The sequence below is a fragment of the Geotrypetes seraphini genome, chromosome 4 (genome assembly GCF_902459505.1).
Source record: "Geotrypetes seraphini chromosome 4, aGeoSer1.1, whole genome shotgun sequence".
NCBI classification, from domain to species: Eukaryota; Metazoa; Chordata; class Amphibia; order Gymnophiona; family Dermophiidae; genus Geotrypetes; species Geotrypetes seraphini.
The window spans coordinates 36,641,063-36,656,952 of NC_047087.1; the positions used below are offsets into that span (position 1 = coordinate 36,641,063).

At 42.3% G+C, this 15,890-nt stretch overlaps 1 protein-coding gene across 1 annotated transcript in view; it reads left to right on the forward strand.

Annotated features, from left to right (window-relative positions):
- Positions 1-15,835, forward strand: part of UBA2 (ubiquitin like modifier activating enzyme 2) — a 120,210-nt gene extending 104,375 nt beyond the window's left edge. Inside the window, exons 16-17 of the mRNA XM_033941971.1 lie at positions 8,514-8,650; positions 14,984-15,835. Coding sequence (XP_033797862.1) covers positions 8,514-8,650; positions 14,984-15,162 — 316 coding nt within the window. The 3' untranslated portion in view covers positions 15,163-15,835. The remainder of the gene's footprint in view (positions 1-8,513; positions 8,651-14,983) is intronic.
- Positions 15,836-15,890: the final 55 nt, after the last annotated feature.

The following is a 15,890-nucleotide window of genomic DNA, read 5'->3' on the forward strand; positions in this document are numbered from 1 at the left end:
GGGATGCGCCCTCTAGTGGGCAAGAAGGCTAGCACATGCGTGGTGCAGTGTGCAAACTTGAAACTTCAATCAAGTTTGCTTGAAAAGCTGTCCGCGCTGGGGCTCCGTAGATGACGTCACCCACATGTGAGAATATATGCCTGCTGTCCCTGGATAACACCTGTTACGGTAAGTAACTGTGCTTTTTGGTTAGGCGGTATACAAAAAATAAAATTATTATTAATATTCGTATCTCTCTGGCTATTGTGCGTTGGAAAATAATTGATGGGGTAAATTACAGTCTACTGTCTATGTATGAGCGGTTAGCTGCTAAGAAGTTTAATTGTATTAGAAAATATGACAAACTTTGGACTTCTTTGAAAGAATTTTGTAATATATTGTGATCCTTTGTTATTTATACTCCTATGTTACTTGTATCCTCAATCCTTATGTATGATTTTTCAGTTAACTCCTGTTAACTGCATCGAACTTCACAGTGTATTGCGGTATACAATTTTATGTTATGTTAAAACAGTAACAGTATGTGACAGATAAAAAATACCTGTATTGTCCATCTAGTCTGCTCAGTAAGGCAGCCAGAGCCACAGCTGTTACTCCAAGTAATCTGATGCATAATGTTTCCCATTGTACGTTTTTGAACACACCATTGATGGTAGTTGGATGTTTTTCTGTTTTACTCTTTTTTTTTTTTTCCTTTTGCAAATAAAACATTTACGGAACTAAAACAAAAAAAAATCAAAGTCTGGCCAATTAAGTATTAAAAGTCAAAACTATTGAGCCACTTCAACAAATAAAAATTAATTACTTAGAGATCGATATCAGTATGCTTAAGTTAGTTGTATTATTTAACTGCATTTCCGATACATAATTTGTATTGCAAGGCACAGCAGCAAAGAGAAGTTCCCCTGAAGCAAATATCATCTCAGTTGATGATCTGAAAGAAATTTATAATCAGAATACACAGTTGAATTTAGATAATATGCATTGCCTTGGAATTTTGGAAAATAATTTTCCATGCTAGAATGTAATCCTAGAAAATGTGTTAATGACAACGTGATTCAAAACTTTTTCACAGTGCTTTAAGGCTGTTAGATCTAGTCTTCATAATCCTCTCAGGATGATAGTAAATTCTCTGAGGAAAGAATCCTTTCCTAGCATAGTTTTAAAAAAATTTGTGATTTTTTTATTTTTATTTAATTGTTTATTGATTTTCCAAACGTCAATAGTGCAACACACAAATATATAACATATAATAAGTCAATAAAAGCACATTGAACTTACAAATATACACAACCAACCATTTTATCCCCCCTCCACCCAATGATTAATCAACAAGAAGACCTAATATGGATCTCACGGATGAGAATAGCTGCTACCTGGTATCCCTCTAGCCCTTCATGGGGAAGTTGATTGAAAAGGCTGAATTAGCCCAGCTTTTGGATTACTTGGCAGAGAGCAGTAGTTATGGCCCTTGTCAGACAAGGTTTAGAAAGGTCCATGGGACTGAGACAGTGTAGTTAAACCATTTTGGATATCTTGATCTGTCATTAGCTTTCAGCTCCTTGGCCCATGGTTGCCTGTTTGGGTGCCTATCAGATCCTTAGCATGAGATATAAATTCTGGGTTGTTTTGCTTGATACCTTTTAAGTCAGAACTAGTAAGGTTCATTCAGGATCCCACACAGGTTCATATTTTGTCCCTTACTTTTCAGTTTGTATTTGCATTGGGTATAGTGTTTCAGGAAGCCAAGAGAAGTGCTTAATGTATGCTGATGACAACCTGTTGTACTTGCCATTGGGGTCAGACCATATTCCTAATTCAGCTTTAAGAAATATTACAAGGGGGTTGATGCGTGATGCGTTGAGCCGCGGCAGACACGTGCCGCCAGAGCTCCCGGGCCCCGAGTCCCAAATTGCCCGGTTACAGCCGTCGGGGGATCGCCGGAAATTAGCGATCTGAAGCGCAGCCCCAAACTCGCTGCATGGACAGATTTCTGTCCGCATCCGCGCCCCCGATGTCAACCCGCCTGCAAAAAAAGGATCGGGAGCGCCCGCAGAGCGGAGGGGAAAAAATGGCGTCGGGCGCCCTCACCCCAGCGATCCAACATATTGCGCCGGAGGCGCTGACGGCCCTCACCCAGGCTGTGACAGCGGCTATGCAGCCCAGCATCGACAAGTTGTCAGAGCAGATTTTAAAAGTAGAAAATATGCTCTCAGAAACGACCACAAGAACAACAGCATTGGAGACTAGAGTATCCAGCATGGAGGACACACAGAACACCCAGGCCACCACATTACAGGAACTGCAGGCCCTGACCCAAAAGCAAGCGGAGAGACTGGAAGACCTGGAAAATCGTTCCCGCAGATCCAACTTACGCTTTTTGGGAATTCCTGAGGCGGTGGCGGGTCCAAAGCTGTTACAAACTCTGGAGGTATGGCTTACCAAAACCTTTTCCTTACCCGAGGGATTGGGACCTATCCGTCTTGAACGGGCTCACTGTCTGGGCAGGGAACAGGCCCGAGAGGCCCGGCCTCGAATGGTTATAGCCAAACTCTTAAATTATAACCATAAGGTGGAAATTCTACGCAGATATAAACAACTCCGGGAGACCTTACAATTTGAAGAGTCGGAGGTCCGCATCTTCCAGGATTACTCTGCGGCCCTCACGGAGCGCAGGAAGCAATTTTACCCAATATGTGCCTCCTTGGCTGAAAAAAAAGTACGGTTCCTGTTCCTGTACCCGGCTCTATTGCGTATCCACCATCTGGGACAATGGCATGTCTTTGATACAGCGGCGGAAGCGGCTCTCTACTTGAACACCCATGTGCTTACCCAGTCTGATCTGACCTGATTAACAGCAGAACCTGAGTGGGTACCAACCTAGGGCTGCTTGTCGATCTCTGGTTCTGGGTTTATGGGAAGCATTGGCCCTCAACTGTGGTGGCTCAGGGCCACATTTGGGGCCCACTTTTGCCAGTAACCATGACTCGAGCTGGCGATCTGGCAGTTGTTAAGTTATGATTGTTCAAGGGAATGTATGTTGTGGACAAGTTATTCTTTGCTGTTTTCTTGGTACTGGGCTTCTACGATATAACTGTTATTCTTGCACTATTGGGGACTCGGGGTCTGGAGTGGCATTGTTTTGTGATCTTTCACACCTCTGGGACCGCCCTAGGACGGACCCCTAGTTGTGACTTCAAAACCATGCGCCAGGGGGATAGGTTGGGAAGGGGGGAAGAGGGGGGAGGGGGTCGAATGGGGGGGAGTCCTTTGCTATCATATGGCTATATATATAATTTACGGCTGCAAGCGAGTGTATGTTTTGAAGCTATGGTGAGCTTCTTGTTCAGTAACTCATCCACTGTATTGAAGGCACTTGGGCAGGCCCTGAGTGCCTTATGGCTACCTCGGGTATGGCTGGGAACCTGGGGTGGCTTCTTTATTTATGCTTCCTATTTTTTGCTGATCATAGCCCTTCTAACACCACATGGCTAATACTCTAAGGGTAGCCTCCTGGAATGTATCTGGTATCACCTCCCCTATTAAAAGAACCAAAATTTTAACACAACTAAAACGGAATAAAGTAGATATAGCCTGCCTACAGGAAACCAGGTTGACGGACATAGAGCATCAGAGGTTGAGGAGGTCCTGGGTGGACGCAGTGTATGCAGCCTCCTCTCCACAAAAGCGAGCGGGGGTAGTGATATTGATCCGTAAGTCCTTACCATACACAGCGAAAGTGGTAGCCACTGATACACAGGGTAGATATGTATTGTTACAGATGACGGTAGGAACATACTCTACCTTTTGAATATTTACGCACCTAATACATACGATCACGCCTTTTTTGAAGGCATTACAGCATTGCTTTTAGAGCGCATTACTGATCCGGTCTATATAGCCGGAGATTTTAACCAAGTCCTAGACCCGACCTGTGACCGTACTGGGCCGGGACAAAGTGTGAGCTCATCCCAAACTAGAGGCATACCTTACCTCTGTGCCACGCTGGATCTGGTTGACCCCTGGAGGCTCTTACACACCACAGAACGGGACTATACTCACTGCTCCAGGGCGCATAACACCCAATCTAGAATAGATTATATTCTTACCACAAGTAGGGTGTTCTTAAAAGTGGATGCGGCGGTAATAGGTCCTACAATCATTTCAGACCACGCGTTGATCTGGCTTGACGTGAACGTGGGCTTTGGCATTCGGGGACCTGTACGTTGGCGATTCCCTAGTTACTTATATTCAGATGATCATTTTAAAACTTATTTAATAACTAAATGGGAAGACTTTCTGACCTTTAATGGACAACACTGTAATAACCCGACGCTGTTCTGGAGCACAGCTAAGGTAGTGCTTAGAGGTGATTGTATAGCATATGTTATAGCGCGGAATCGCCGATTATCTCGGGGCATCCTTAGGTTAGAAAAGGAATTGGCAACTGCTAAACACCATTATACACACTTTCCTTCACGAACTTCTAGGGAACGCCTGATTTCTGTGGAGGCTACTCTTAATTCTTATATTCATGAACGCACGGTTAAAATGCTCCTGTATCACAAATTTCGCTACCACCGCTATGGTAATCGTGCAGGGAAATTATTAGCTCGATTAACAACACAGGCTCGAGGTCATCGTTATGTAATGGGAATGAAGGATGATAAGGGACATCTACAGCACTCCACAGCACACATTGCGCAGATTTTTAAGGCTCATTTCCAGAAGATCTATGGTCGCCAGGACTCGGGAGATGCTCCACTTATTAGGGATTATTTGGCAGATTCCGGCCTACTGCCGCTCTCTGACCCTGATGTTGAATTTCTCAATGCAGCCATCACATCTAAAGAACTGTTTCAAGCTATTAAACAGCAAAGAAATTTCTCGGCTCCAGGGCCGGATGGCTTTACAGCTGAATTTTATAAACTTTTAGCGGAGCAGCTGAGTCCCTTCCTTAGGGACTACTATTCGCAGGTTATGCGGGATGAACATTTTCCCACAGAGGCGAATGAGGCATTGATTACACTGATTTTGAAGCCAGGTAAAGACAGCACTGCTCCTGAGTCCTATCGACCTATATCTTTATTAAACGTGGACATAAAAATTTTCTCTAAAATATTAGCTGATAGATTAGCCACTCTACTCCCAAATATCATCGCGTCTACACAGGTGGGCTTTGTAAAGGGAAGGCAGGCGGTCCATAACGTTCGAAAGGCACTCTTGTCATTGGCCCATACACAATCTCATGACACCCCGATGTTATTACTCAGCTTGGATGCAGCGCAAGCCTTTGACCAAGTCAATTGGACATTTTTATTTGAAATACTGCACTATATGGGAATTTCGGGTTGGTTTGCCACAGCGTTACGCACGTTATACTCGACACCGCGGGCAAGACTGCTTGTTAATGACACTATCACTGACCCCATATTAATTGAGAGAGGCACACGGCAGGGATGTCCTTTGTCCCCCCTGTTGTTTTTACTGTACTTGGAGCCCTTTCTGCGCACTGTATCTCTGGATCCTGATATAGTGGGGGTGGACTTCGGGGATCAAACATTAAAGGTGTTAGCTTTTGCAGATGACATCTTGTTTATGCTTACTAACCCTTCTCACTCTATCCGACACCTTATACAATCCCTCAACGAATTTAGATTTTATTCAGGCTTTACTTTGAATTATCAGAAATCTGTTGCTTTAGCCAGTCCAGTAACACTGCAGCAGACATGGAGGGGCCACTTCCCTTTTACATGGGCTGTGCACTCAATTCGATACTTGGGGGTTTGGATCCCCCGAGACCTCAAGACTCTTTATGACTGTAACATTTCCCCACTACTCCATGACACTTTACGGGACTTGCAAAACTGGTCCACTTTCCCGCTCACAGTAGCGGGACGGGTGGCTCTTTATAACATGGTGCTCTTTCCCAAATGGTTATACCGATTTCAGGTCCTGCCCTTGCTTTTCTCCTTTTCTCATAAAGCCCGGTTAATTAAAGGATTACAACGGTTTCTTTGGGGTGGCAAGCGACCCCGCATGCAATTTCTTAGAATGTGCTTACCTAGGGAAAGAGGGGGTTATGGCTTATTAAATGTACATTGGTATGCTATTGCCTGTCAGATGAGACACATTAATGATTGGTTTAGGGGGACGTCTGACTTTACTGCGACATCATTGGAGTTGTCCTTGCTGGCTCCGTTTCATGTGAGTTATTTCTTGCATGTGGCGGACCCACGGCTTCGTCCTTTGTTGGCCCAGTACCCGATATTTGCACCGGCTCGACGAGCATGGAAGTGGGTTTGCAAACTTGCTAGATTTCCTGCTGAGGTTTCATTATACTTACCCATCCAAGGCAATGGAGCCTTTCAGCCTGGACTGCAAAATCCTGTCTTCCGGAGGTGGGGTGTGCAGGGACTTCAATACCTATTCCACTTATTCTCCGAGGAGGGGAAACTGGCAACTTTTGCTGACTTACGTCGGACATTTACTTTACCACCTAATGATTTTTTTGCATATTACCAAATCCGACATTACGTTCAGTCTCTTCCGGCGCACCATCTTGAGGAAGATAACAGGGAGGCTCTTTCAGAATTCTTTAGCCTTTCTGCACAACAGCGGATTCCGCTTCGATTTCACATAGTGGGGATCCGAGATGGGCACTCTGGCCCCAACTTGGACATCTTAGCGGCAACATGGGCTGAGGACTTGCACTGCACGTTAACGGCCCAACAGATACAGAGGACGCTGAAAAATATTCTGAAGGTGTCTCCTAATATTGTCCACTGGGAAATGCAGTTAAAAATTGTTTTGAGACTCTATATCCCGCCGGAACGAGCAGCCCGGATGGGGATTACTACAATTCATTCTTGCCCGAAATGTGCACATGCTCACGCATCATTGGGACATATGCTTTGGAATTGTCCCAAAATTCAACAGTTCTGGCAACAATTAGGGCACTATATCACGCGGCTCTGGCGGAGGCGTTGGCTCCCACAACCGACAGCCTTATTTGGACTTTATAATATAGCCACGCCCAAACCCAAAGGAATGTCAGCTTTTGTCACTAGAGTGCTTTTGATGGGGAAGAAAGCAATTCTTACTAACTGGCTGTCCCGAGAACCCCCTTCCTACGCTCAATGGAGAGCGTTGATGATTGTTCATGCGACGCTGGAGCGGAGACTAGTGGGAGATTTGGATCGTGGACCGGGCCGCAGATTCTGTCAGACCTGGGAATGCTTCTGGCATGACCTCACACCATATGCTCGCAGTAGACTCTTAAATTGTTAGGACTATCTTACACTCTCAGCCATAGTAGTGGCATTGGACTTTTTGGGGAGGGGAGGGAAGGGAGGGATGGGGGGAGGGGATGAACTTGCACTGTTCTTTTTTGGATTTGTATGCAACTTCTATTTGTACATTCTGGTTGAAATAATAAAAATCATTTGAACATAAGAAATATTACAAATTATAAAAATTATAAAAGCTTGCTGAGGGCTCACTGGTTGCACCTGAACATCCAAATAATAAAAAGGCTCTGGCTAGGCAAGAATGAGACTATTGAGCACAGTACAGTTGATGGACTGTTGGCAGTTTACAATTCACTTAAAGGTTAAATTCTTAGTGATTATTTTTGACAGCTTTTCTACGGAGCATCATGTTCACTTGTAACTTGTCACACTTGTTTCATAACTCTGCTTAATTAGGCAAGCTAGTTTTGAGGGTTTTTTTTTCTTCACAAATCTTTTATAGAAAATTATTAAGGCCTCAATCTCTTCTTCCTTAGATTACCGCAATGGCTTATGCACAAGAAATATCTTTACCTATTGCTGATATAGAATTCTGTTGCATTTGTAGGTATGTGAATACCACATACCTGTAATGCTATATCACCTCCACTGGCTGCCAATCCAAAATAAAAATTATAAAGAGCATTGTTCAAAACTGAAAATGTTGACAGCATGTGGGGTTAAAAAAAAAATATTATTTGCTTGGTTTTTAAATATCTTCAGAGCTTAGATCCTGAATTCCCAAGTTCCCATTTGAAGCTGTAAGTATACCCCAGCTTGGTTATTGAGTTCTCGCAGTCTGCACTGTTAGAAATACTGTCCTTGAAAAAGTATAGGATCTTCTGTTGAGAACTAACTGCCTTATGGATTTATGATTATTTCTGCTGTCATTATTGATTTTTATATTAAGTATAAGACCATAGGACCTATCCAGAAAGCCTTCAGGGTAATAAAATTCACAGCCGTTTAACACTGCTTTTACTAATTAGTGTTGTATTATATTATCATTTATCTGATTATACTCGTGGTTTAATTTATGTTTGATTTGACCTTTATTGTTCCTCTCTGAGATTTGCAGTTCAGCATGGTAGAAATCGAAATAATTTTTGTACCTGCTGTGCTGTTTCTGAATCCATTGAACTCATTTTAGTATGATGTCACTAAGTGCAAACTGTTGCTGTAGTATATAAAATGCTTATATGTATATGTGTATGTGTTTTATAGTGAAGATCTAGAGAAAGATGTAGAATTTGAAATTGTTGGAGATGGTCCTGAGAAACTGGCCCCCAAACCATTGGAACAAACTACTAAAAGTATCACCAATGGTAGTGATGATGGAGCTCAGCCATCAACTTCAACAGGTAAATCAATAATTGGCATGTCGAGGTACTTTGCCTTAAAAAAAGGTTTGGATTTTGGTTTTTAGCTTTCTCCTCTGGAATGGATTTTTTATTTTACATTTTGAGCTCTACTACATCTCAAAATGCTGTGAAATTTCTTGCATAAGATGAAGGGCGTATCTTAAGCGTAACATAAAGACAGCTTTAAGCAGTTAAAATATCTCCCAAAGAGTCTATGAAGACACAGAAGAGGTACCAGGAAGCAAGTGTGGAGAAAGCCATGATAATTATACTGTACAAGTCACATGACTTCTTCCTTAGCTCCTGTAACTGAAACAGATGTGGGTGTTTTGGTGTTTGACTTTTAGCATTGCAGCTGGATCTTTTACAGAACATTATATGAACAGGTAAAGAAGATTTATAAGTTAAGTGATCTGCTGCTATTGTGTTTCATTTTGCAGTTACATTCAAAAAACTAATTTGGTTTCCTAATAAACTGCTGCCACCCTCTTTGTTCTTTCTCTTTTCCCTCCTGAGAACAAGCTTACAAATGGCACAGGTGGCTAAGGGCTGGAAAAATGCCTCCGTGCTGAGGTTAACTGACAAAAACATTTCTAGTCCTTTTTCCTTCCAGGCCCAAGTGTATTAACTTCTATTTCCTTATCTTCCTGCTAGACCAGTCCAGATCAGTGGAATGTGTCCTCCCCCTTCACCCCCCAATCAACAGATAGAGGCAGAGAATGCTGAAGTTTAGTGACATCATAGCCACTATAAGGATTGTAGTAGTCCTGCTTCACTCCAGTATTCTCCACCTCCAGCATGTGGTTGCAATCTGGATTGGTGCAGCAGTTAGGCTGGGTCAAGGCTTTGTCTCTGGGTAGATCAGGCCTGGGTCAGTCCAGGACTTTTCACTAATAAGAGCATGGGGAGCCATTGCCCATTTATTTTTATTTATTGTATTTATAGCCTGCCTGTTACATTACATTACATTTATTAACTTCTATTCTGCCTTAACCTTTCAGTTCTAGGCAGATTACAATAAGAGGTATCTGGATATTTCCAGGAAATTACATTTCAAATCTTACTATTAGACAAACATTGGATCAGCATTGCAGGAAATATTTCCTAAATAACATCATTTTGATTTCTTTCTGGAAGATTCTATAATCTGATATGGCACCTAAGCTTCTGATGACATCTTTACCTAGTTTTGCTGCTTGGAATGACAGTAGGTCTGTTTGTGGATTTCTTTTCTGTTTACATTATGGTTTATCTTGCCAAGGGGATTACAGCGTTTCTTCTATACAGACTCGTATTCAGTGAAGAAAAGAGCTTCATGACGAAAGCAAACTTGGGATGCTTGATCTAGCTTTGCTCCTGAGCTTCTGATCAGTAGTTTCTGCTCATGATCAGTAAAATCTTCTAATCTTTCAATGCAGCTTTTTTTGCATGCACCAGTATCTTGCCCAATTGAGCAGTGCGGCAAAGTTATATCCTCTTCAAAGTCTGACATCTATAACTTAAAAATCGAAGAACACAATCTGAATCGGATATCTTGGCACAGGTTCAAAAGTTTTAAAAATACCTGACTAAATTGAATTGAGCCAAAGCAATAAACAAATGGCTAAAATGATTAGTGGTAATGGGTTCAACAAGGCCTACTTAAGCCTATCTATCAATTCTGAGTGTAAAAACTATTTTAATACCTGGAAAATACAAATGGTGCACAAATGTTATACATAGCAACCAACTGATAAACCCAGCACTGCCTTCACTGGAGAATGAACAGCAAATGAAGCACAAAATATAGTACCAAACACTAAACTCACCACCAGAAAACACATATTACAACAATACTGTTGAACCTTTAGAAATCTTTGACAAGCATAAAACAGTTAGAAATACAGAGGTATTCAAATTGTCAAGCATAAATGCAAATATTGTATGTCACACTGCTAAGCATTCCTAACTTTGAGGTGAATTTGTACATTTATGACAGTGATATTGCAAAACCAAAAGGCATGTATCTTATTATAAAGTAAAATTTTCTCTTTCAGTGTTGGTTTTAGGAAGATATAGGCAGACTTTTTTTATATAATTGAAAATTTCAGCCCCTGTGTCAAAGATGCCAGATTTGAAGGAATGTTATGATGCAGCTATTCATGCAGAATTGCTGCAAATTTTAGAGTGTATTGTAGTGTCCAATGCAAGGATAATCTATGATAAAAATCTGAAGCCTGATACTCTTCTCTGGAGCTGGTAAACTGGTCAAAATCTGTTGCAACAAACTGTGACAAATTTTTGAGCACACTTTGGACAAAATTTTCAGGTGGGCTTTTGTATCTATGATGCTCTTACTAGCATTATTGCAACTAGCACAAAAAGTTATGCTGGACTACCAAAAATTAGCACTCTTGACCAATTCTCAGTTTTACAAGCCACTAAAAATGACACTTTATTCATCACTGTGCACAATGCTTCCAACATCCAGCCAAACAAGCGGGTCTAGCTCAGTAACTATTGCAGTTAGGAATCTAAGGCCCAGATTCTCAAAACTTTAACGTGGTCGCTAAACTGGTTTCTGACGGTTTGGTCTGCATGCATTTTAGCGGCAGGTTATCAAAATGGCTTACTTAGTCTTTAGCGAGCTTTCTAGCAGTCTTTGACACTGCAATGCAAATGGGCTCTTCAGTATTGAAATGAGCACTCCAGTGGATTCTTAAAAATCGTCAAGCCATTCTCCAAGAGCGGCATCTGCTTTTGGTGACAAGAATCAGTGACTGTTCCGCGGGTGCCGGCACAGTGACAGCACTGTTAAAAGTGCATCTTGTGGTGTGTGTTGGCATCTCTCCTGCTGCCAACCGACACACCACGGGCAGCTCCTGCCGCCAACTGACACCCCCCTGGCAACAGGAAAAATGCCGAGTATCTCCTCCCCTTCTGCAATGGAGAACAACTCCCTCTTCAGTTTTTCCTTCTGTAGGCAAACTCAGAAGGTGTATTCTGCTCTGCTTTTTTATTTTTTTTCCAGTTATTTTTGCCCTCAGTTCTCGATTTTTCCTGTGTGGCTTCGATGCTCAGAGGTCCCCTTCTCGGGCTTACTCCACCGGGGAAAGGACGCAATCTCACGTGGGCAGACTGCTGCTACCAGGCCAATCTCTTTGAGTACCTGTGGATTTGAATTCAGCCTGCTTCAGGAGCTTAGAGTCCATTCCCCTGGGATCTTGCTGCCATCTACTATATTACTATGTTTAAAGTGTGATGGTCATTTAAGTTTTGCTTTGATTTAATCCGCTTTCTGTCCTCTGTTTTTGAATTCCATCACTGTTTTTGTCCCCACCACCTGATGAAAGTAACATCTGTCTTGTAACATCTAAAACTGGTAACAGCTCAAATATTGTGAGCAGGTTGGACAACCTGAAGACTGCATAATTAGTAGGTCTGAAAGAAGCAAGGGATTCCTAAAGCTTTATGGATTAGTACAATATTTTTGAACCTTAATGTAAAAGTAGTTGGAAGCTAACGAAGGTTTTGGGTTTTTTTTATATATAGGAGTAATATGATCAGATATACCAACATTAGAGATGAGTGTAGCAACAGCATTCCTGAACTATAGCATTCTGAAACATAATTGTTTAGCTATGTGATTGGTTGTCTTAGTTTCGACTGCTAAATTTCATTTTGTTTTGTTTCAAGAGAAACTGCCGGAGTTTGTTTCTTTGGTTTTAGTATTTATTATTGAGATTATATTTTATTGTGCTCTACCTTAGGCTAATTTTGGAGAGAACAGTTAATAAAATTTGAATAAATAGAGGAAGCCCATGGCTGAGAGGGTTGGCGTTTTTTCATGGTTTTCTGTTCATAGTCGGTAATGTTTCTTGAAGTTTTAGAATTAAAGGGAAGATAAGGGGCTCCTTTTACAAAGGTGCGTTAGGGCTTTAACGCACGCTAGACTTTAACGCCAGCATTGAGCTGGCATTATTCTAGAAGGGTACTGCGCGGTTTAGCGTGTGGTAATTTTGTGCGTGCTCTAAAAACGCTAGCGCACCTTAATAAAAGGAGCCCAAGGTTTTGTTCATGTCTGTGATATATTTAAATTGGGAGTTAAGTTTCAAAGAGTTAAAACAAACTGGCCGTAGATGTGACTCTGTCTTGGAAATAGTTTACTTGCAATGAAGGGTCATGAATTCCATTTTCTTGCCATCCTTAAAACTTGATCAATGTTGTATTAATATTCATTGTTGGAATTTATTCTTCGCAGTGTACCAATTTTGATGAAAGAAATCTCACAGGATTTGAAAGTGTGAGAGTACACAAACTTCCTGCACCATGTGTTTCAAGCTTACAGTGAGCTGAACCGCTGTGGGCAAGAAAATATGCTGTTTTCTTTGTAGCTATTAAGGGGAAGGAAATTGGTGGCAGGATGAGAGACACTGAATGGCCGGGGGGTGTTGTAAGAGAAGGAGTCTGGGTGAAGGCTGGATGGGGGACTTATGAGAGAGTGAATGACTGGGTGAAGGGTGGATGGGGGCTTATGAGAGTGAGGGACTGGGTGAAGGGTGGATGGGGGGCTTATGAGAGAGTGAATGACTGGGTGAAGAGTGGATGGGGGGCTTATGAGAGAGTGAGGGACTGGGTGAAGGGTGGATGGGGGGCTTATGAGAGAGTGAGGGACTGGGTGAAGAGTGGATGGGGGGCTTATGAGAGAGTGAATGACTGGGTGAAGAGTGGATGGGGGGCTTATGAGAGAGTGAGGGACTTGGTGAAGGGTGGATGGAGGACTTATGAGAGAGAGTGAGGGGCTGGGTGACGGCTGGATGGGGGGCTTATGAGAGAGTGAGGGACTGGGTGAAGAGTGGATGGGGGGCTTATGAAAAGAGTGAGGGACTGGGTGAAGGGTGGATGGGGGGCTTATGAGAGAGTGAGGGACTGGGTGAAGGGTGGATGGGGACTTATGAAAAGAGTGAGGGACTGGGTTAGAGAATGACACGGTGACAAAATTCATCACCGTTCCCGTCCCCGCGGATAACCGCGGGAAACCATCTTCATGTCATTCTTTAAGGAGAGAGGGAAGAATCAGAGTACGAATGGCCACAACCACTGACCCACAAGCTTTGCTTTGAAGAATGCTGGTGTAGAAGGACTGAGCTTGAAATAGACACTAGAAAATGACATGGGATTATTTCCCGCGGTTATCCGCGGGGACGGTAATGAATTTTGTCACCGTGCCATTCTCTACACTGGGTGAAGGCTGGATGGGGGGCTTATGAGAGAGTGAGGGACTGGGTGAAGGGTGGATGGGGGGGGCTTATAAAAAGAGTGAGGGACTGGGTGAAGGCTGGATGGGGGGGCTTATAAAAAGAGTGAGGGACTGGGTGAAGACTGGATGGGGGCTTGTGAGAGAGTGAGGGACTGGGTGAAGGCTGATGGGGGGGCTTATGAGAGAGAACGAGGGACCGGGTGAAGGCTGGATGGGGTTATGACAGAGAGGTGGGGACCCATGTTAATGTGAGATATGAAACAGAATCCATTATCTCTCTGCTCTACCTATCAGATAGGTAATAGCATACTGCTGATGACATGCTTTTGAAAGGGAAACTTATGGTTTTTGACTGTGATGTGCAGAGGGGATTTTGCCCCAATACACACACTCAAATTTCACTGTGGAGAGGGAATGGAAGAGTTTCAGCCACAGCTCCTAAGTTTTGGGGCACTCCTAGATTCAGTGAAAATTTGTTGATGCCTGAATAGGAGTAAAATTTGGATTTGGCTAATGAGTACAGTTACTCTTTTCTTTCATATATTTTAACTCTTTGAACCTACATATGACTATCTGATTTTAGCTTCCTTCACCTCCGTGAAACACAGTTGACTTTATTACACTTCTCCCTCCGTATTCGCTGTGATAGGAGATTAACAGATCCGCAAATACAGAAAAACCGTGAATAACTTTTTCATATGTTAGTCGCTGTTTTCTATTAAAAACCATCGTGAATATGGTGAAACTGCGAATAACATGGTGGGGGACCTGGCCTGTTCCTGAAGGAGAGGCAAAACACGGTGAAGAAAGTGCTGGGAATCAGCGATTTTCTCTATGCAAGCTGATGTAATGTAATTTTGGGGGAGGAGCCAGCAAGCTAAAAACAATGAATAATCGAAACCGCGAATGCTGAAACCGCAAATACGGTGGGAGAAGTATACTTATTAATCACTTTTCCACATACTCTCAACTTTGCATCATACTTAATGAAATCTGTTGAGCATACAAACACTTTCTTCAGGTATCTTGTAGAATAATAAACATAGACACAGCAACATGACAGTGATTTTTCTTTTCTTTTTTTTTTTACATAGCTCAAGACCAGGATGATGTGTTGATAGTGGACTCTGATGAAGAAAGCCCTGCTCCTCCTAGCAATTTAGATAGCAACAGGGAAAATCCAAAGCTGAAGCGAAAGCTAGAAGATGAAGAGCTTGTGAACAGAAAGAGAGTGCGGACTGAGCAGGATGATGACATTATAGCACTGGACTGAACAGAGCGACTGGACTGCAAAGCAATTTTGAGTGTACTAAACTATGTGAACACTGTCAAGGGGTGTGTTAAATGTCCAGAACTAGACTGTTATGACCCTTGTCCCAAAGGAAAAAAAAACCACACCACTGTTTTGTGTGCACCCTTTTTGGTTTTGAAATTGAACTTTCATCCATACATTTTTTTTCTAAAACGTACATTTTCAGTTAGGTTTCAAGAATTTTCCCACATGCTGTTGTACAAAAAGTGAGCAGTTAATTGTGGAATCCTTGAATATGTATTTAATTTAAAGAAAGATGAAATGTGACGGTTCTTTTGTCATATGAAATCTTTTTGAGGCTTACAATTCAGAACAAGCTGTGATATACTGTAGTGCCATTATGTCCATGTTCATAAGCTGTTAGGTTTTTCTTTTGGATACGATGAGAAATCTTTTCAGCCTAGATCCTACCGTTTGTCACACCCTCAGTCTATCTTTAAATATCCACTGGCACGGCATACAGTACTGTAAAACAATAGCAAATATCTTTTTCAGCGTGTACTGCTTGGTATGTCTGTGTCAGAAGCAAATTTTGTGTATTGTTACAGTTTCAGGTTATTTATATTTGTTTTGTACAACCCAAATATGATACTGTACCTCTGGACCAAATAAATGACACCTGAAATCCTTGTTATACCCTGCTTGGATAGTTCACGTTTATGTAGGCTTGGTAGCTAAATTGTACTTTT